Source organism: Maylandia zebra, linkage group LG7 (genome assembly GCF_041146795.1).
Source record: "Maylandia zebra isolate NMK-2024a linkage group LG7, Mzebra_GT3a, whole genome shotgun sequence".
In the NCBI taxonomy this organism is placed as follows: domain Eukaryota; kingdom Metazoa; phylum Chordata; class Actinopteri; order Cichliformes; family Cichlidae; genus Maylandia; species Maylandia zebra.
In genome coordinates, this window is record NC_135173.1 from 55,206,619 (window position 1) to 55,229,195 (window position 22,577).

The 22,577-nt window shown below is 39.9% G+C and overlaps 2 protein-coding genes across 11 annotated transcripts in view; both read left to right on the top strand.

Annotated features, from left to right (window-relative positions):
* erbin (erbb2 interacting protein) overlaps positions 1–8,319 on the top strand; it is a 51,535-nt gene extending 43,216 nt beyond the window's left edge. For 2 of the 5 annotated variants that reach the window (XM_004549911.6, XM_004549910.6), the window contains exons 20-26: positions 74–1,586; positions 2,129–2,272; positions 4,056–4,112; positions 4,279–4,446; positions 5,201–5,293; positions 5,378–5,452; positions 5,547–8,319. In XM_004549911.6, coding sequence (XP_004549968.3) covers positions 74–1,586; positions 2,129–2,272; positions 4,056–4,112; positions 4,279–4,446; positions 5,201–5,293; positions 5,378–5,452; positions 5,547–5,654 — 2,158 coding nt within the window. In that variant the 3' untranslated portion in view covers positions 5,655–8,319. Of the gene's footprint in view, positions 1–73; positions 1,587–2,128; positions 2,273–3,040; positions 4,113–4,278; positions 4,447–5,200; positions 5,294–5,377; positions 5,453–5,546 lie in introns of those variants that run through there. The other 3 variants (XM_004549912.6, XM_012918766.5, XM_076886717.1) reach the window with 3 other exon arrangements.
* Positions 8,320–11,401: 3,082 nt separating this feature from the next.
* Positions 11,402–21,673, top strand: srek1 (splicing regulatory glutamine/lysine-rich protein 1). Of its 6 annotated transcripts, none has more exons than XM_012918790.5 (12): positions 11,402–11,684; positions 11,861–11,994; positions 14,154–14,269; positions 15,642–15,788; positions 16,239–16,417; positions 16,502–16,632; positions 16,723–16,834; positions 16,920–17,027; positions 17,379–17,462; positions 17,575–17,689; positions 17,798–17,856; positions 19,223–19,357. In XM_012918790.5, the coding sequence occupies exons 1-11, from the start codon at positions 11,557–11,559 to the stop codon at positions 17,819–17,821; spliced, it is 1,278 nt and encodes a 425-aa protein (XP_012774244.1). In that variant the 5' UTR covers positions 11,402–11,556; the 3' UTR covers positions 17,822–17,856; positions 19,223–19,357. The 6 variants fall into 6 exon arrangements, with proteins under 6 accessions (XP_012774244.1, XP_004549970.1, XP_012774243.1 ...); XM_012918791.4 differs by lacking the exons at positions 11,402–11,684; positions 17,798–17,856 and adding exons at positions 12,669–13,190; positions 13,645–13,774 and having other exon boundaries at positions 19,223–21,673; XM_004549913.6 differs by lacking the exon at positions 17,798–17,856 and having other exon boundaries at positions 19,223–21,673.
* The last annotated feature ends 904 nt before the right edge of the window (positions 21,674–22,577 follow it).

Sequence of the window (22,577 nt, forward strand, 5' to 3'; positions counted from 1 at the left end):
GGTAATATACACTAAAGAGGGGAGTGCTCCTCCTGCTCTTATTTTACTATTTCAGTATTTGTCCTCATTTCAGGCAAGAAGATGAGAATATGAACCAGCCTAAAGATACCACCCCTCTCCTCCATAATGGCAATGGCTCTGAAACGTCCCTCCAGGCCCTCTTAAAAACCCAGCAGGCACCACCAGAGAAAATGGGAGACTACGACCTGTCCATGGAAGCCAGACTGGCCTTCATTGAGAAGGAAATAAACAATGGTATGGGAGACACGTACACCAAGTGGGACCAGATTAATATGAATGTGACCAAGCTGCCAACTGACAACATGGTTCAGCTGGATGAGCTGGATAAAGGCAAGAATGGTTCGTTAGCTCAGGAGGAAGTGGACAGCAAAGAGGGTTACGATAACATGGATCATTTACAGAATGGAAATCGACAGGCAGGTGACTGCAACGATAGTCTGGGGAATAAAAGCCTAGGGATGAGAGGAGAAACAGCTGCTGTGCACGTGGCCTCGACAGGCGTGACAGCCTGCAGTGACATGTCTCTATCTCACAGCACTGAGGAACTGTCTCCAGAGAAAAGGTGCCATCCCCCGCAGGTGTTGAAGTCTCACAGCATCAGCAACATAGAAACAGGGGCCATGAGGTTGTACTCCTTTGATGGAGATGATGACTCAGTGGGGACTAGGGTGGCAGGGGCCGGGCCAGGGCCAGGAGCTCAGGGCCAGAGCATAGTCAGGAGCAAGTCAGCCGGCCAGTTGCTCAATGATCAGACTCTCCTGGTCTACCCCAACTCCTCTGCGTCCTCTTCAGACCTGCTCTCCTCTTCTAAGCTTCCTGCCAACACAAGCAGACATCCAGTCTCCTCCAGCATGGCCATGGGAACCCCTCCTCCTCAGTACAACATACAATACACAAACAGTGACATGTCTAAAGAGGGTCTCTGGGGGCAGAGGACAGCCATGGCTTCAGAGCAACAAGGCTACCATCCTGCTCCTCCTCCACACTCACTAGCCAACACAAATTACTCAAACCGTAATCAGGCGCCTCCTTACCCTCTGCAGCCCCAGCAGAGAGGCCCTGCGATGGCTTCCAAACCTTCTGGGGAGATGTGGGCTATGGAGAGACTTCATTCTGCTGCAGGCCAGCCTAGAAGCAGCACCCTGCAGAGGCAAGGCAGCACTAGCTCCACAGCTTCCATGTCTGACCCAAGGCGTATGCAGTTGTCCGAAGGAGACTACATGACATACAGGGACATTCACACCCTCGCCAGAGGGCCACTAGCAATGAGTCACGCCATGCAGAGGCCCCTCTCAGCTCGCACTTACAGCATCGATGTACCCGGAGCTTCCAGGCCTCACAGCAGCAGGCCACCGGCCCATGAGCTTCCAGAACGGACCATGTCTGTTAGCGATTTTAATTACCAGCACAGCAGCCCCAGCAAGAGGCCCAACACCAGGGTGAAGTCTGAGCACTCACTCCTCGACGGGCCAGGACAGATGCAGGGAGGAATGGGAGCAGGGAGGGTTCCAGTAGACTGGAGAGACCAGGTGATGCGGCACATCGAGGCCAAGAAGATGGAAAAGGTAAAGAGTTTTATTATGAAAAAAGAACTTGTGTGTGTGTGTGTGTGCGTGTGTGTGTGTGTGTGTGTGTGTGTGTGTGTGTGTGTGTGTGTTCATCCATAAAAGCCCACCAGCATAACATGACCACAAATGAACTCCTAATATTCTTTAGGTGGAAGACACTTTAAACAACAGGATCTCACTCTGCACATAGTTTTGGTTTTTGTTGGTGCTTCTGAATGCAAACAGAATTTAAGACTGTAGTGTCAAATAGAGGCAAAGAATACATAAATGAAAGCAACCACCATCACCATAAAGAGCCCATCCCTACTTTGAGTCACCTCAAAACCTGCTGAAACAAACCAAAACCTAAATGTTTGTGTGAATCAGCTATTTAGGTGTAGCCTACTAACCCAGCTATATGCAAACTATACGTGATTCACTGCATGTTTGTCTGTATATGCTTTAAACCTCTTTGTTGTGTTTTTTATTATGTCATCACTCATTTGGTGCATTGCATGGCCACCACTGACTTGTTGGTGCTGGATGTTCCGTGTCATCAGAACGCGCTGTCTCGTTCCTATAATTCCAATAACGCTCCGCTGAGCTGGTCTCACTACGGCAGCTGTAGGGATATGCATGCCAGCCAAGGGTCCCTGGTCTTTAGTGTCAGGGACGGACAGCCCTACGGAGCTCTGGGCTTCTGTGTGAGTACTGTCAACTCGTAGATCGCTCCTGCAGCTCATACTAAAGCCAGGGTATCCAGTTCCTGCAAGTTTCACATCCTTTACAAGAGAAGGAAATGTCTGTTTCCTTCTCTCGCCAATGTTGAAGTGATCACAGATGCTCGGAAGCCATGTTTCACTTGTCCTTTTATAGGCAAGGGAAAATATCATTCCCAACATATGATTTTCATGACCATGATCTCTGTTAGTGCCTAAAATATCAGAGTGAAACATGGATGAATTCTGGTTTTTGTGTTGTTTTTTGTGGTTAAATACAAGTAGAGCTGTTTAAAAGGGGTCTCCTTCTTTATTTGTACCATCATTAGTTGGTTTACTTGGTTTCTCATTTAGAAACTTTACTACATCTGTGGTCGAATGAGATTAGTATAATTTCATACTGAATTTTGATAAAAATTATTTGGAAGTAATCAAAGGTGAAACTGCTTCCTAACAAAATTTAGAGGCTGTGTGAGGAAAAAAATATCGGACAACATGAAAACAAACTTTGTTTTGTTCTCTCTAAGAAAAGTCTACTTTCATTTATTCATGAATATTAAGTATGGTACAAAGCAGCTCCTTTTAAACCTACCAGGCTCTTGTACATCAGAATCAATATCGCCGTGCGTCATCTGTCTTCCTTGTTGCTCTTGCATTTCACAAACCATTCATTTTCTTCTCCTTTAATTGCACTTCAAATGCTGCTTTTGCTCGTCTGCCACCTTCTTCAATCCAAACTTTTGATCACTTCAGAATCGCTTCATAACCTCTCACGGTGTGTGTGTGGGGGGATGAAAGCTATGTTTGTGGAAGGTAAGTAGTCAATGTGTGTGTCTAAATGATTTAGAAAGGGGGTATTAGATCTGTAGAGGCAAAACTAAAGCTGTCTGAGAGTGTTGTGTAACCACTTTACTGCTTAACATTCAAGATTCATCTCATCTCCTGGTGGCTAATGTTCCAAATTATATTCTGCTTGGTGTTTAAATAGAAGCTATGCAGACTTTAATCTCAGTTTTTCGTGTCTTAGTTGGTGTGTTGATCGCTCTGTGGTGTCGTCTAAATCAACAGCTTGTGTGATCCCAGAGTCTCAGTAATCGATGTTTTTTGTTATCCTTGATTGCAAATGGGGTTAAAGTGGGCAAGTCCCTAATGGTGTCCCAGCACCTTAAATCCAATAGGCATGTCCTTCCAGCTGACTGCATGGAGATACTTGCTCAAGAAGAAAACAATGACATCCCTCCTACACCTTCGACACATCCTTTTTTCTTCCCATCCTTGTGATGTGTTCAGGGTGCAGATGTAAAGTTGTGGCCAAGGTACTTTAGCATCTAGTAAGTCATGTAGAAGAAGAGTGTGCATAAATGGACGGGCTGGGGGGGGCGGCATGCTAGTGTGGACAAGAGAGGAAGATGAAGTATTATTTTCAAAGGTAAGGACTGCTCAGCAAGTGAAATTTTATAAGAGAAAAATTGGAATTTTACTTGTCATTTTCTAAAATCATAATTTTGAGAAAGGATAATCGTCATATTTGCTAAATCCACAAAGAGAGCGAATATCAGAGTAGCAGTTGATCAGTGTGTACACACAAAGAAATCAGCTGGAGCTCACAGAGCTAAAGTAAGTCTTTCTACCATGCTGCACGGCTGCTGCACCCAATCTTAGGGTTTCCACTTTTGCCAAATCTCCACTTTAACCCCTGGTTGCAAATCGATTTCAGTGGATTGAGGTTGAGTGCAATGTTGGTAATCGTTCCTTTCTTCCCATCCAGGATGATGTTTTTGGTCCCCAAGGGATGCAAAACTACACTTTGGACCCTGCCAGAAAAGTAAGTCTACTACCGCCAGACTGTGGTTAGCAAATACAAGTTTGTTTAGAGTAAACAAGATGTTATGCATCTTCTATTCATCCAAACTGATAGTTTTGCTACATGGGAATTAGGGATAGAAATTCCAAGCAATAAAACCTGCTGATTGTGTGTGATTATTTCTTAGGTGCCTTTGATGAATGGTCAGATGGGTCCTTCGGCTCGTCCTCCGATGAGCCAGTCGTCCATGGCACGTCACCCTTCCAGAGAGCAGCTCATCGATTACCTGATGCTCAAAGTCTCCCAGCAGCCCCAGGGGCCTTCACGAATTCCACTTGAACCCATCCAACAAGAGGTGAAGGATGGATTATTACTCAAAGAAATATGCGATTCAGTATTTAAGGGAATGACGTATTTTCTTAGAGAAGCCTCTTTCCATTAGCTGAGGTGTTGTCATTATGCCTCATCGTGACTGGCCCAGACATTTAAGAATATCAGACCGATTTGATGACTGGCTAAATTCCATATTGAGCTTGTGCCAGCCCCTTTTTTTGCAACTTACACTGCTGTTCCAAGTTAAGCTTGTTCCTACTCCCACAAGTCTGAACTTGGCGTTCTCAACCAGAGACGGTCCAGTAAAAATCCAACTGCCTCAGGTTATCGTTTCAGTTTTATTTAGTTTCTCCTTCATCCTTTGTGGTAAACTAAGCTAACCGCTAGCTGCCTGCTGAATTGCATTAAATAGGCCAGATGTTATTACACTCAAAGAGTCTATGTTAACCTTTTTAGCATATTGCAGTTGATGTGGTCTGAAAGTGACCTAGACTTCTGCACCTCCTCTGAGCTGTGATGGTAGACTCTGACTGTACTCGTCTGGTGGTTTCATTAGTTCTTCCCCTGCCACTTGAAATTAGTTCAATGTTCGCTGACATTGAGAACCTGATATTCTTGTTCACGCCAACGGAATTTTAGTAGCTTTCTTTCGTTTACATTTATCGTAGCTGACACTTTAAGTCGAGAAAACTTTCTCCTTTAATTTTACGACTAATGTCAATATATTGTATCGTAAGAGTGATCATGCTTAATGAAAGTGTGTGGGTGTGTTTCAGATCCGTGTGAAAGTGGAGAAGAATCCTGAGCTGGGTTTCAGTATATCAGGAGGAATCGGAGGCCGGGGAAACCCCTTTCGTCCTGATGACAATGTAAATTAATACCATATTTTGTCCCCCTCTTGCAAAGAAGTCAGTTCTTTTCTAAGATTGTATATCTTATTGTTATAATTTCAGGGTATATTTGTAACAAGGGTTCAACCTGAAGGACCGGCATCAAAAATTCTTCAGCCTGGGGATAAAATCATCCAGGTACTCTGCTGTCTGTAGGAATCAGTGTTTTGAGATTAATGTCTTTGGAATATTAACCAATAATCTAATCTACCGTTTTTTTCTCCCTCCTCAGGCAAACGGATATAGCTTTGTAAATATCGATCACGGGAACGCAGTGTCCCTTCTGAAGACTTTTCCAAACACTGTGGACTTGATTATCGTAAGAGGAATCCAAGCATAGACTGAAACTGACCTCAAATAGAGTGTGACATATGGGAGAAGAACTGAAAAGCATACGTTGACTTGTCATATTTTTGTACTCAGAAACTGATCCATTGCTACCTATCGGGACTATTTATAGTAGAGATCATGGGAGCCTTGATTAAATGGGGAAAAAACCACTGAATGTAGTGGATCAAAGTGAGACAGCAGAAGAACATCTGCAAGTACGAGTCCGAGTCCTCAAAAGGCCATCACTGTGGAATATATATACATATATATATATTCTTTTTTTTTTTTACAAAAGAAGCTGAAGATATGACGTCACTTACTGTGGTCTCTGTACAGGTCATCTTTTTTTTTTTTTTTTAAACCCCAAAACTCGTCATGAGTGGATCAGGAGTTTGATTTCACTTCTGCAGATGGATATTAATCTGACCACTAGGGGGCAGAGCTCCTTCTTTTCTGCCATCCAGTTTGCCTTTTTTCTTTTCTTTCTTTTTATTTAAGATGTTGAAACCATTTTCCAGTCTGCTTGCGATCTTAACTGGAGGACAGTGTTACGTGCTTGCTATGTAGAGACGAATGTGGATCAAGGAGGCGTTTGGCTTTGTTTTTTGTGGGAGAGATGCCCCCCACCCCCCATCCCGTTTTTATTTTGTTCTTGCAAGATCAAACAGTTTGCTTCCACAAACCTGCGAATCTCCACCATCATACAGACACTTCACTATTTCAGCTCATCCCTGACCTCATCACTCCAACTGGGCATATCACATTGCCACATTGGATTGTGGAAATCTGCAATATAAATGGAGCTGAAGAAATGCACCCTGCATGCAATACAGAAAAACACAGATTATTGGGAAATATTCATATTTGGTTAGTAGGTAGATTGTTGCAGATGGATACATCGAAGTTGTTTCCTTGTTTTTAGGTGCATTTCTCGAATCATGAGAGCTGTTTGACTCTGAGGACGATGTGGCGGTTATGCTAGTTTAACCAAAGCAAGTTTAGAAACCGTGGACAGACGGTAAAGAAAAGCAGGAGGTATCTTAAGAGAGACTTGAGTCATGTTTTTAATTTTTATTTTTAGGGGCTTCCTCTTTCAGGCAGCCGACAGTGAGCTGAGAGGGTTTCAACATCTGGCAGTTTTATTATAATTTTTTTTTTTTTTTTTTTTATAAATGGACCATAGGTTGCCTTGTGTGTCTATAAAAATGTTTAGCCATTGTTTTAATCACCTTTTTGTTTTGGGGATTTTCTTCGCTGTACAGAGAATAGATTTAGGAGAAACCAGTTGTCAAGTGCCATAGACCTTGAACTGTTTGAACAGGGTGGTGGGGGGACCTTTGACGCCAGAACCCAAGCAATACTCACATATTCACAACCTCCTGAGTACGTTTGCAGCATAATGGCTTAGAAGCAATATTTAAAGCCTTTATTTTCATTCACACAAAACAAATCTTCTTTTTTTTAAACAACACAACCTTTTAGTATTCCCTGATGATTTTACATGATTTTTTATATTGTGAAAAGAATCTTTTTGTAATGAAATGGCACAGGAAATAAATATATGGTAGTGTTTCAAAAAAGATTAAAAAAACAAACAAAAACTCTGCGTTGTGTAAGAGCAGGTTTTAGCGTGTGTTGCGTAGCATACCGTGTCTTCTAATGTTTTAATGTAGGTCGAAACATTTGTAATGTTCGTCACCGAAGGAAAATTGTGGTTTTTAAAGCATTGTCGTCAGCGTAAAAAACTAGACTCTGATTGGGACAGCGAATGCCTCATTTGCAGCCGCACATTTGTGACCACTGAGTTGTACAATATAAATTGCATTTTAACAATGTTCTTGTTCTTGTTTGAACAAGAAGCATCCCCTCGACTCACGACGGCCGATTAGATTAGGAGTCGTCTGCTGGGCTCTTCTTGTACGTGGCAACAGTGGGAAAGTATTTGATTCATGTGGCACTGACAAACCAAAATGACAACACTGTGGAAATTGACGACATTTTTATCCCTTTTAATAAAATAATATTTAGAATATCACGCTGATCTAAATGAAGCTGTACCATTTTAGTTTTTAAATTCAGTCTAGTTTGGGCAACTTTTGTTTTCAGGAAAGTGACAACATAATGTGCTTCTGACATTTTTAGTTTCTCACAACCTGTTTTTTGTTTTCACACTGATGAGATTATTGATTTTATTTGTTTTCATTTTGTGGGTTGTTTTCTGTACTGTCTCTGACTTTTAATGGGAAATGGTTAATGGTCACTTTATAATCATGGCAAAAAATAAAAAATAAAGTCTGACATTGTAGACAATCTAGGGAGATCAAGCTTGTTTTCATGCTTTCTTCATCCATGTTGGTTTGTTTCTCACGCTCCCGTTTTATTTATTTAGCAGCCTTCTTTGGATTTCAGACCTTCCTAATCAAACTGTAAATACCCTTAAAAAGTTTTAGAAAAGAGGTCATAATGGCATTAGTGACTTGCGATTGTAAAACCAGCAATAAATTGCAATTCAGAGGCACCAGTTTTAATGTATAGCTACTCTTTCTAAATGGTCACGGTGAGATGATGATCATGACGATGATTGATATGCATTTATCCAACATTCCAGATTTTGTACATAATTACCTGTTTCTGAAGTAACCTGTGGAAAATAAACTAATGCTGTTTAACACAGATTTTTGTGTCATTTTCTTTTATTATACTGTGGGTTTATATAAAAGGATGAATGCAAAACTAGGATTAGATTAACTGGATCACTACATAAATAACAGACTGTACTGTTAAGTTTTTGGGGAGTAATTTTGCCTCCGTTTAAAATCCACTGGGATGGTAAACAATCGGTATCATTAAAGTACAGACCTTTGGCTTACATTGAGTAGGTGTAACAAAAGTATTGATTGCATTGCCTGACATTTTTAGTGCAAGTCCAACGTAACTAATAACTTCTTTTTTTTTTTGTAGTCAGTGCTCCATTTTCAAAAGGCTCAGAAGTAATTGGATAGTTGATAAACTGCTTCATGGCCACATGAGGCTCATTATTTAATGACAAATTAAGCAGATAAAAGTTTAAGTTGATTCCATTTGTTGAACTTGTATCTGACAACTCTTGGTAAATGGACTGGTTCTTGTATAGCGCTTTACACAACTTACCTCATACATACAAGCACTTTTCTTCCTATGCTCTATGTAAGTGCTTCTATCTACCATTCACACGCATTCATAATCTGATAGATTCATCTGTGAGCAACTTGGGGTTAGTATGTTGCCCAATATTTGGCATGCAGACTGGAGCAGACAAGGATGGAACCACCACCTTTCCAATCAGTAGGTGACCTGCTCTAGCACCTAAGCTACAGCCACCCCACCCACTCAATATGGGGTCCAAAGAGATACCTATACAAGTGAAGGAGGCCATCTTTAGACCAAAAAACCTAACAGAATTTTTTTTTGTTACTTTATTAAAACTGAGAAATGCACTGGCCAGAAAGACCACCGAAGACACCTGGTTACAATCGAAAACAAGAAGGTCCATTTACCAAGGTCCGATTAGATTTTGTAAGAAAGCATCTAAGAGTCAGCACAGTTCTGGAAACTGTTCTTTGGATAGATGAAAACAACATAACTTGTACCAGAATGATGGGAAGAGCTCATGATCCAAAGAAGATCACATCATCTAGCAGAGCGGCTGTTTGCTGATGATGTGACTGCTGACACAAGCAGCAGGATCAAGTTGCAAAACTAGTGGGATGGCAGCACAAGCCAGGATTTTCCCATTCAAAGCCGCTTCAGTGACCGAGCGTGTCACCAAATGTCGGCACAGTATAGCATGCTTTCCAGTAACTGAAGGCAGCTGCAGTAAGAGCCTGGCAGCATCTCAAGGGAGGATGTGGCAAAATCTGTGGCTTCTACACTTCAGGATTTTTATCCAAGTATTAAAAACAATCTTTATATTAAAAATGATGTCAAAGTTGTCCTCTGGGTGCAGTGTATCAAAGTGTCATCCATAAAGAGTCAATGTAGATTTTTTTGTAAAAGCCATTGAATTAACGGTAAAAATCTGCAGTTCACTCACATCTTGACTGTGGACCTCACTGTACAGTATAAATACATGTGTGTGTGTGTGTGTGCGGACCTCACACGTCATGTCAATTACACACACAATGACATAAATATATGCTTCTTTAATGCTTTTGTACAGATATAGATTCGGACTTCATGAAAACAAAATTGCCAAACATGTATATTTTTTGAAGGTTATGTTTTTGGTTGCACTTGGGTGCATTAATGTCTTTAAACACAATAGCTCGAAAAGTTTTTAATGAATTCTGAAGATGTATACAATCACACTATCTGCATTTAAGTTGTGTTTCAAACGTTTAACTTCATCTGTTACCCAGTGGATACTAATATTCAGTACTTTCTAATTTAATTATTGCTGTGGCGATCTCGGCACAATATTCGACATAATTTCATTAGGGATAAAGTATTCTGATTGTGGTTATAGAATATTTTGAGAAGCCCTGGCTTCACTGAGAAAGTTAAAAAATGGAAATACAAATTTCAGTCGTTCAGTATGTACAGAGATGCTATGACGTTTGGTTTAAAGATGGTGGAATTTAAAATGTTTCGATTTTCACTGGGAGTGACCAGAATGGACAGATTTAGAAATGAGTACATCAGAGGGACGGCTCAGTTTGGAGAAAACGTTAGAGAGACTCGGCTGACGTGGTTTGGACGTGTGTAGAGGAGGGATTGTGGATATGCTGGACAAGAGATGTTGAAAATGGAGCTGTCAGGCGGGAGTAAAAAAGGAAGACCTCGGAGGAGGTTCACTGATGTAGAGAAGGAGGGCATGGAGAGGGTTGGTGTGACAGAAAAGTATGCTAGGAAAAGGTTGTGAAGGAGGCAGGTGATCCACTGTGGTGACCCCTTAAGGAAGCATCCAGAAGAAGAAGAAGAAAAAGATAAATGAGTAACTAACTAACATGGACACATACATTCAAATTTGTTGGCTGTATTAAGTAAATGTCATAGTCTCATGTTATTGAAGTGACCCATGAACTTCACTAAAGTCTATAAGTCCTGTCGATGACCAAGTCATTGTGATATATATTCTGCTTGGCCCTAAATATTTTATTCCTGTGGATGAATAACTTGAGCATATCAGATCCAACATGCTGTGCTACTTCCACTTTGAAGATCAGTTGCTTGATTCCTTTTCTTCTTTTCACAGCCTGCAAGGTTTAATTTTCCTAGGTACAATTATGCTAAAAATTGTTATCATTGACATTTACTTTATTTATTGAGGTGAGCAATAAAAGTTAATTTTGAACCAGGCCAGTATTGTCCTAAAATAGTGACTTCTATATATAATCTCTTATACTGGTAACTATAATCAAAAGGATTTGCGAAGGGCTTACATATAAATGACAGATAAAACCTAAAAAGACCTGTTTTTGCAACTATCTTTAAGATTATTTTATATTTTATCATTATTATGCATTATTTACCTATATTAGAATCAATCCTGTCCTTTTTGGCCACTTAAAATATCTTAATAGGACTGTAATGTTATATTCCTTGCGATTTCTGCTACCTTCTTCGCCAGTTGACAGAAATGACTAATGTTTTTTTTTTCCTGGCTTGATATCGACCATGAGCGATATGGCCAACGAATCATTTAAAACTGATTAAATGCATTGTACCATACAATGCACCAGGGGGCGGTAGCGGACCTCAAAGCGTACTATTCACTCCTGTTGGGAATAAAGAGGAAGAACCCCTGTCGCTCCGCCTTCTTGGATGCTCTGTGTATTTAACACAGTAGGGTAACTGAAAAATAAAAATAATTTTAATTTTTTTAAAAAAAACAAAAAACGTTATTTATTGCGTCGCGTTTAGTAGTTTGCATAATGAGCGGGATACCGGGGACACCCGTCGTCCAGATAACCAACCTGTCCTCGGCCGTGAGCAGCGAGCAGATGCGCACTCTCTTCGGTTTCCTGGGAGACATCGAGGAGTTGCGGCTCTACCCGCCCGAGTAAGAGCAGTCTGCCTCGGCATGGCTAGTCAAGCAACTCTGCGGACCTGCGGCCTTGTCGCGGTTCTTAAATTATAAACTAAAAAGTCCCAGATGAAACAAAATTAAATGACTAACCCGCGTTCCCACGCTTCTTTCTCTCCTTTCTTTTCCTTTTCCCTTTTTTTTGTTTACAGCAACGCCCCCCTCTCTTTCTCGTCCAAAGTGTGCTACATAAAGTACCGAGACCCCTCCAGTGTTGGTGTGGCGCAACATCTCACTAATACTGTGTTTATTGACAGAGCTTTGATAGTAGTACCATGTGCGGAAGGTGAGTGCAGGCCTTTACGTTTAAAGAAACAACCTTGACTTTGTTATGACCTCCTTCCTCTGAATTCAGTTGTTGTGGTTGAATTCTGGGTTATTTTTATGTAATTGTGATTATTTTATTTAATTTTTTTAACCCACATGAAAAATTGTCGAGTTGTGCCACTGGTTAGGTCTTTTTTTTTTTTTAACTGTTTGTGTACAATTATTTGGTACAGGTTAGTGGTTGTATCGCCACAGCATTTACAAAAAAAGAAATTCCCATAGCACCGAGCTAGGGTCTCTTGTTTGGTTTCACAAAATGGTTTCCACACAGGCCATTAAAGCTAGGTTGAATGTTTTTGAAGCTGAATCCACACTATAAACACTGGACTGCCTGCAGAAAATAGTTTTATGCATATTTTAAATATTGTTTGATGGATATTACTCAATAACTCACCCTTTTCTCTCTTCATTAAAAAAAAACATAGATACATATTTTTATTTGTTTTTGTTTCGGTGCTTCTTTTCATTAAATCTCCCTCCCTCTTTGGTGCCACTGTTGTTCCTTGTGTACAGTCAAAATGATATCACCTCTGACTTGATGCTTTTTGTCCACGTGACTTGGTGCTGGATGGCTACTGAGTTTATTAATTTGGTTTTGTATGTTTTTTCTGTGTGATTATGTGTGCATATCAGATGACTAGAGTGGCCCAGCTGTTACACTACTACACTAGCCTGAGTCAGGCATTGTTTTCCAAGCCACTATCCCCGATCGGGCCAACGCAGCCTTCAAGGGGGGAATGTGACCAGGAGAATAGCCCGCTGAACCTTCCAAGATGGACACCTTGTCTCTTTTTTTTTTTTTTTTTTTTTTTTTTTTCCTTTTGAAATTTTTTTTCTTTTGGTTTGTTTCCTTTCATACTTTCCCATGTTGTCCACTCTCTACTGTCTCTATCCAGAATACTACAATATTGCTTATCTCTAGCGTTGTGTTTATATTTGTTATTTTGGTTTGTTGTTTTGATTATTGTCCAACCCCCCCACCCCCCTCTCTCTTTCCGCTACAGCTGCAGCTTGTGTGTGATTGAGTTCTGTCCAGGTTGCTACGGCATACCGATGGGGATGTGTGTCACACATGGGATGCTAGGAGGATCCCTAACACTTTACTCTCCTGTCCACTACGCCTCGTTGTAGTGAGGGGCTAGTCTTTGTGAAAAAGTGAGAGTCGGCAGTGAAAACTTTACCTCATCGGAGCATAAAATTCTTCAAGCTATAAGTGCACTTCACATCTGTAATTCAAGTGTGTTGTAAAAGGCAGCAGTTAGGGCTTTTTCCTCATATTCGTGCTCTACGACTCTAATGTGGATGTTTAGTATTTAGCAGTGAGTCAAACGCATTAATGCTTGGTGACATTAATGCTCCTTTTTTTCCCCTTCTAACATTAGAAGGGGAAATGTGTCATTTTTATGCTCAGTGCCACCAGCTATGATGTGATAAACCTGTAGCTGTTTTTTTTTTATTAACTTCTGCAGCAAGGAAGCAGATTAGAATGCAGAGAGGAAAAAAAGAAAATTCTAATTAGGTGTTTTTTATAGCTAAGTTTTGGCTAACCTTTCCTACAGTTCTTAAAATTGTTGTTCTTTTCTGTATCTGATGTTCTGTGTGCTATTAGTGATGCAGCCATTGGGGTTGTCTTGTGTTGCACACCTTTCCGACACTCCGAAACGATCGCCCCCTCCCCCCACGGAAAAGCGTCCATGCTTGATATCGTATGGTTCATGACCAATATGTTTCCAGTACAGGTGACCCATACATCAAAGTGTTGACTCATTCTCTGCATTATTTTGTTTCTCCTTTCTTCCTTTCTTTGTTTTTGAAAAGAGACCAAGGACAAAATAAGTTTTCTTTTTGTTTTTGAGAAAGTAAGGATTTTCATTGAGAATAATTCAGATTCACTGAGAGAAATGTTTTTTTTCTTTGTTTTATTTTTTTTAATAAAAGCAAAGTAAGGATGCTCGGTCTCCAGCATATCATGAGTAGACAGTAGAAGATTTGTAGGCTGTATGGGAAGTGTATGCTCTCTTTCTCTCTAGAGTACAGTGGGCTAATTGTGCAGACATAGAGGAGACAAAGAGGAGAGTTTTTCTATTGCCTTCACTAATATCTGCTTTTGTCCTGCAGGGAAAATCCCAGAAGAGGCCAAGGCTTTGTCACTTTTGGCACCTGCCACTCCAGTACCCAGTCTGATTCCTGGTGGGGGATTGCTGCCAATTCCTACTCCAGCTCCACTTCAGAATGTAAGTCTGGCCACTGTCATAATTCGTGTCTGCCTGTTATTCATGCAAGTAAATCATAATATACAGTTGCATGTCATCAGGTAGTGATTTAGGGAGTGCCTCATTCGGTTTTGCTTTGTGGTCTACTGGTGAAGCATCCATTTTCATTATCACACAGTAGCAGTCAAGAAGTCAGAATTTTGATTGAGATTAACACTAGGAAGTGTCATTTTGACCCCATCCTACAACAACAGCAGAGAGGACAAAGATGTCAAAGTTGTTATTTTTCATCTAATTTTAACTAAAATTGGACAATGCGAGTATTTCAGATTAATGGTTGGCGTGCCATGAAAATGTGAGAGGGTGGGGTTTATTTTACCAGAGTTGCATGATTTTTAAAATTTCACGAGGTCAGAATGATCATGTAAATCATGATCACGGTTTTACTTCGCACTGTTGAATAACTATTACCAACTGATGTTTAAAATGTGTGCTTCACCAATAGAACACAAAGCAAAAACAAATCAGGCACTCTCTAAATGATACGTCATGATACTTTCCCGCAGCGTGCAGCTTTAAGTTTCCTGAAATAATGTGGATGAGTAACTATGCTAAAAGACAGATGTGCAACATAATTCATATGTGGAGCCGAGTAGAAGAGCTTGTCTCCTGAAGCAGATCATCATCTGCTGTTTAGAAATACTTTGGCTTTACTGAAAACTCACCACAAACTGCAGGATAAAGAATGCATGACTTAAAGACAACAGCGCTGTGGTTGCTAACGTGGATCACCTGCAGTCGGATGTCCGTAAAAGCGAGCCTGTGCAAGGGTGCGATGGTGTGGCTAACAATGCATTGAAATCGCCAATTTGATGTCATTCTGTGTGGTCAAACATGTGAACTAAACATCGTAGAGTCACCGCGGATTTAAGAAAATAGTAAATGGAACAATAATTGCACGTGTGAATAACGGCTCTCTGGTCCAAAGTGTCAAAACCTTTGCAAAGGTGTTAATGTGATGATGATCTTAGTTTTAGTTTTAGTCACATCCTCCGTGTAGGAAACAGTAAATTGAGTTATTTTGTTTAAATGTGTTTCTAGGTGATACACTTAAGTCATGCTAACAAACACCTTTTGTTGTTTGCAAAGGTTAACTAACAGGAACTGTAGCAGTGGTTGATTTTGGTACTTTTATACTTTTACTGTATTTTATTTGTGTTTTGGGGGGCAAATTTTATTTTGCTGCAGATATTTGTACATTAGCAGAAATGTGGCACAGCATGGATGTGAAAGCAGCTTTAAGTTTACATGACAGTATAATAAAATGATCATGCCTTTCACCATAATCGTGCAGTACTAACAAAACCTGTGTCTTTGTTTCACACACCTGCAGCTGAACCTTCCCTTAGTGAATCGACTTCCAGCCAATCTCGACCCCTCGTCGTCAGTACTCGCCCAGCCGCCGCTCATGGGAAATGTGGATCCCTCAAAAATTGATGAGATCAGGAGGACAGTGTATGTTGGCAACTTGAACTCACAGGTAACACAAAAGTCTTCGTATATTTAAAGGCCATGTGACCTCATTCTACAGGCTCATGATAATATTATTACTTACTTGTTTGGGTTTGGCTTGTACAACCTTCACCATATTGAGGAAACTATAAGCTCAGTTGTAAAATTCTGGGCCAATACTGTTGTTTTAAACATCTGTGAAACATCTGTAAATTGATGACATGTACAGCCCCAGTTCTAAAAAAGTTGGTTTGCTTTTTTAAATGTAGATAAAAACAGAATGCAGTGATGAGTGCAGACATCCGAAGGTTAAGCAGAGAAAATAAAAATTAAGAAAAAGATGTGACAAAATCTGAGAGCATTGACAACAGTTTCTACCAATTAAATTGCCCAGTTCTAGGTTCAGCAGTTTTTAAAAAGCTTTGTATTTTGGGGCTTGTATGTTTCTTTAAACTGAGTTGATCTTTTCTTTCCGCAGACCACCACTGCAGAGCAGCTGTTGGAATTCTTTAAACAGGTGGGAGATGTGAAGTTTGTCCGAATGGCCGGAGATGAGACCCAGCCAACTCGTTTTGCCTTTGTAGAGTTTGTTGAGCAAGAGTCTGTTGCCAGAGCCCTCACATTAAATGGAGTCATGTTTGGAGACAGACCGCTGAAGTATGTATTTAGTTAAAATTGTAAAATGGGAAAATGCGTAAAATAACGTGGTTTTAAGAGCCGGTTGATACTTTTGTCTTTCAGGGTTAATCATTCCAATAACGCTATTGTGAAACCCCCAGAGCTGACGCCTCAGGCTGCTGCTAAAGAGTTAGAAAATGTGATGAAGAGGGTGCGTGAAGCACAGTCTACCATTGCTGCTGCCATTGAACCTGGTACGATATTTGGTCTTCCTGCATGAAGACTTGATTAAAGTTGCTGAAGTAATTGTCGTGTACTGAGATTACTGCTTGTTCCTCTCACAGAAACAAAGAAGCGTTCCTCCAGCCAGTCTCAAAGGTCACGGCGGTCACATTCACGTTCACGCTCCCGTTCACACTCAAAGGCACGCCGGAAAAGATCCCATTCAAAACACAGGTGACTGGCTTTTTTAGCATCAGGGTTTTAGTGTTGCGTTACAATTTAGTTGTTGACACTTTTCCCCTTTTGCTTCTGTTTGAAGCAGAACATCACAGAGGTTGCTGCCGGGCAGTGACTCACACAGTTCCCGAAGCAGTCACAGGAGACGGTCTCGCTCCAGAGACAGGAGACGCAGTCGGAGTCGCTCGAGGTATGCAGTGAGGCAAAAACCTCACTGATTTTTTTTTTTTCTTCCCAAGAGTCTGAATGTCTTTGTTATACTGTCGTTTAGCTCAACACATGGGACCACCTACAACATACTCCTGGAATATTTCTGGATTATTACGTGTTTAATAATAACAATAATAAAAGAATCTGATCAGCTGTAATAAGACCTGTGATTCTTGCCTTTGGCAGTAGAGGGCACCAGATTCTTAATCTTCATATCTCCCTAAATTTGCTGCTGTTTGTATGTTATTGTGGTGCAAAAAAGGATGTTGATTGTTTAACTAAAATAAGATGTGTTATTTATAACACCTTTATCTCCATGCACTTAATAAAGTGTTGTTACCAGGGGGCACAAGCGCAGGAGTAAGGATCGGTCAAGAAGCCCTCGAAGGAAAGCCAAATCACCGTCACCAAAAAGGTAAATCCAACCATCTCATGCTGCCAAACATTTTTTGTAGGTAAGTTTTTTTACTGTGTTATACAATTGTAGGTTCAGTTATGTTTGCTTGAAGGTTGGTTCTTACTTTTAGAAGTAAAAGAGAGAAGAAGAGAGAACGCAGCAGGGACAGAAGGGACGGGTCCACGTCCAGAAAAAGGAGCCGCAAAGACGAGGACAGGATAAGGAGCAAAGCCAAGCCAGGGAAGGTATTACAGATTACGCTTCAGTCACAAATCTAATAATTTACAAATAAGGAATGACTCAGTTATGTGCACATTATGTTGCTTATACTTGGAGTTATCTAATTATTCCAGATCCATAGGCCTGGAAGCATTTAATAATACAACTTGCATGCACGAGCTTCGTCTTTCTGGTATGTGACATCAATCTTTTGCTGTATGGTTTAGTTCTCAGCACACTTTGGTTTGCAGATCACTCTGAAAGTCCCATTCTGAATAGTTTCTACCTCAAAAGTAGTGGCATTGTTGCATGTCATTCACACCAGCACAAGTGAATGTTTCCATTCGTCTCCAACTTGAGTATCAAACCACACGACTGTCCTACTTCTGAAGTTTACTACATAGATCCCCCAAATGATAGCCAAGAGATAAAAGGTGATTTAGATTTGTGACACTTGAGCCTTTCTGTTGATAACAATCTGAACATTTGTTTGACAAGTAACAGCCAAACAAATGTTCTCCTCAAAAACCACCATCATTTCTGCAAGACGAGCTGCAGCATCCGTATGGGTTTGTCACGTATTTTGGTTAACAGCTTTTTACATGAAACTGCAACCAGAATCAACACAGTCACTGTTAATTTAATAAACAGTGAAGCTGGTAAAAATATTGATTTAAAAAAGAAAAGAAAACTTGTTATAAAAATACAATGCATCTTGATTAACATTTCTGCTCTTCCTCCCTTTGACCTATGTGTTCCAAGTAACATCAGAGCTCTTAGCTCTGGTGCTGATTGCTGCAAAGTTACGCAAACCAGATTTAAACCAGTATTCCAGATGATATGCAGGCTGTTACAGGAGTGAAATATTGATTTTTAGCAAGCAGACATAATAACAAAAAGCACAAGAATCAGAATAGTTTAATGAAATTATTTATTTACAGTTGCTCCAAGACGATAAGAACAGTAACAGACTGAACTAAATGTAATATATTACAAAGTTACAAAATCTAAGAAACAGCTCTAATATATACGGAAAGCTCAATTATAAATATGCAGAATATTACAGAGATTAAATATATATGATTGACATTTTACTGTAAACTGTAAAACATTGTTATTTTCACTGTAGAGCATGTGCAAAAGGGTGTAATTATAGATGGAGTTGTATAGGGAGAGAGCCACAGGCAGGAATCATTTCTTGTGTCTTTCAGTGGTGCATTTGGGTAAATCAGTCTTTCACTGAGCATGCTCCTGTGGCTGTCCAGCATGTTGGGTGGGAGGTATTGTCCAAAATTGTCCTTATCTTGGACAACATGAGGGGATGCCTCAGCTTATTCCAGATACTAATTTTTATTATCAATTAGTATGAGATTAGGTACATATTTGTACTATAAGCTTAAGTACTTGATGTTTACAACTGTCAGATAAACTCCTGTTTGAAAAAGATGGAAGTATCAAATAATTGTTAATGTGCACAGCATAGTTTTCCTGCACTTGAGCGTTTTTCTCTTTGAATATTTTTGTTGGTCAAAGTTGATCGTTCATTGTTGCCATTTCAGGCTGAAGCGAGGTATGTCAGAGAAGGAAAGGAAGAAAGTGACAGAGAAGGCTCAGCCACACCAAGTGAGGACATGACGTCATCACCCTGCGCCCAGCATAACGGCAGCTACAAGACTAACCACGAGGAGGAAGCATATGTTGGTGCAAAGTGACTTCAGCAACACCATGGACACTAATATTGTTCATCCAGGTATCTTATTGCCCATTGTGTACGTGCGTGAGTGTGTGTGTGTGTACGTGCGTGAGTGTGTGCGTGAGTGTGTACATACAGAAGCACTGAATGGCATCTTACTTTTTTTTCTTTCCTATTATCATCCCCTGACTGGTGACACACATGGCTCCTCTAAGTCAGCCTAATCTCACTATCAAACCTTAAGGGCAAGTGAGTGCTCAGCATCATAGAGAAGGCCACACTTTTTCTGCTTAGCTATTCCACTGACAACTTCTTCTTCTTCTTCTGCTTTTATGTCCTTATGGTATAGGTTCTTAAACTTTTGACAGCTAGTATAGTAGTACTGTAATGTTCCCGCATTTCCAGGAAGGTTGGTCACATTCCAGATACACAGATGAGGAATAGAGGTCATACTCATTTATCGATTCATTTAAAGCTAGATATGTTATTTGTGACTGTCACATATTTACATATTTATTAACTGTAAAGTTGAGTACTTCAAAAACGTTTTGAAGTAAAAATAAGCAGCAACAATCTGCAGCAGGAGTCAAATGTTTGTCTTAAATTGTTTAGTGAGGAACATAAAGGTTTCGTTGCATGCCTGTCCTGTGTGAGAGCCAGAGTGAAAGCAGGGTTCCCATAATCTGAATATTAAAAAAAAAATAGCGTGAAATCCCATCTTAGACCCTCAACCTGAGTCTTTCTGTCATCATCATGTTGGTGTTGTTAAACAGGACATGGTGAGCAAGAAGGCGATGCAAGTAAGAAACTGAAGGTTACACTCCTACACTAGAGACTGGTTAATTAGAAGCTAGGCCTACCTTAAAGCAGCTAACTCTAATTCTTTTCCCCCACAGACTTGTACACAGTCTGGCTTGTTTTTCCCATTATTTTTAATGCGCTGGCTGTGGTCACACAATGGCTGTGCGAGAAACTTCCCATATTTGTTTTTTTTTTTTTTTGCCTTTTCACTAAGTGAAGCAATGGCACATTATATATGTGATGTTTCAGGAAATGGATAAACACAAAGTCCCTTAGAGGAATATTGAGTTTAAAATAACATTTCTGCTTATGCTGAAAAGTTCATTTGCCCCTTTGTATGTTGGTGAAGGAAAATGTGGGCTGTGATGTCAGTGAAGTTACCTTTAAGTCCCCTTTTTGCACCATATTTGTTTTATGGTCCGGGAACGGTTGCAACCTGCAAACTGCATTTTAATTTTATGGCTTGAAGTAGCATAGTGACAATATTAGAGAACGGTGTTATCTTATGCTGTGAACAGTGAACTCATTTGGTTGTACATCATTGAATCACTTTTTTTATTTCTGGTTAGCAGTTGCAACAAGGTCACAAAGTATCACGTCCTGCTATTGTTCTAATACTGTGTGAGGAGAAAAAAAGTTATATACTGTTTTATACTGTATATAAGTCACATGCCTATACTGTAAAATAATGGTGATGTGCTATAAATGTCTGTCAGCTGATGTTACTGGAGAAAGTGGGGCGATTAAAGTTCTCAGAAGCAGCCAAGAAGAGACTGAACAGGAAACATCAAAGGTCCACAAACTGCATGTAAGCACATTAGGGCCAAAAAGTGCCTACACTATGAAAAAATATGGAGACTTGTTTAGGATGTTGAAAACTATCGAGACATTATATTAAAGTTTTAGCTGTCCTCATTAATTCGTTACAGAGTATACTAATAATTAAGTAGACCTAGACCTATTTTTCTCAATTTTTACTATTTCAGTTTATTCGGTCGAGATTTTGCAAGCTGGCCCCAGATTGAGATCTATGTGACTTTGTGTATGTGTGTTTTCTGTTTTTTGAACGTGTTTTTAAAAGGATACTTTATGGCTGTGTGTGGCCAAATTCCTCTTTGCTGGATTTTACAGACCTGATTTTATGATTGCTTGTATTTTGTTGTCCTGCCTTCTGCCTTTTTTTTTTTTTCTTACTTTGTTTTTACAATTTAAAAAAACAAAACAAATCTTCAGTCTGAAGTGGTCATCTTAAAATGTAGTTTTAAAAATCCAAGTATTTCAGTATGTGAAGAATTTTATTTTTATAAACATTTACCCACTTCTGAAGGTATATTATGTATAAACATGTTTGACGGTTCAGTCCATGAGGAGTGGTCCTTTGATGCTGGATTTTGGACTCTATGTAAAAGTGTGGTGCCACTGTTTTTGAAGAGCTTTCATGTATAAATCCTCTTAATTTCAAATCTAACAGTACATCCGTTTCCAAAAACACTCAATAAAAGAGATTTTTCATTGACTAATTTTGTTTGATTTTGTAACTTGGGCTTTGTGTTGTTTGTGTTGACTGTGGTGCACCACCAGTTCTCGATATGGGCCCAGTTATATTATTATCTGTGCTTTGAAAGAGTAGCAACAATTCATATTTACGGATAACACTTTCACTCATCTGTGTGTGCGATATATGATCTGCCTTTAGAAATCTCTGTTAATTGAATAGTGTCTGACCAAAGTGAACACCTTGAGCTTCAACCATTTGTCTTCCGGTCAAACGTCTGACCTCTGCTGTGACATACCCCAACTTCAATGAGATAAAAAGGCACAAAATTTGTTAGACATTCATGCTCCTCAAAAGATGCCGGGCAAGAGAGCTCTTTATTTCCAAGTAAAAGTAATCTGTTCACATGATGAAAACCGCATAAGCCACAGTCATACCTTCCATTTATTGTGATTTAGCAAAGGTCGGCATGGCTAAGACAAGCATTTCAAGTAACACCTTATGGTTGTAGACTGCTAAGCTTTGTTTAGGCTTTCTGCAAAAGGGTGACGTAAAGTAAGGTCTTCATTATGAGAACAGCCACTGATTGAACATTTCAGACCAGCTGACAATGAACAGCCTTCAAAAAGTTTGAAAATGTTTTTGTGTGTTAAACTGGTGAATGGTGCCTTTTTTCCCCATGACTTAAGGCCACAAGATTTTGCACAACTACCTCTATTCGGTCTTTAAGTGATGACGTCATGAATCCTGCTTCCGGGCCCAAACGACTCTGCGTTTAATAAGGCCTTTGTGTTTTTTACATGTTTTAATGCTTTGTATCTTGTTATATTTAATCTCAACAAGCCCCTAAAAACAGTCAGTAATCACTGTCGGACTCTCTCTGTTTTTTATTGCCGCTAATCATTTTAAAGCTCAGTTTTTAAAA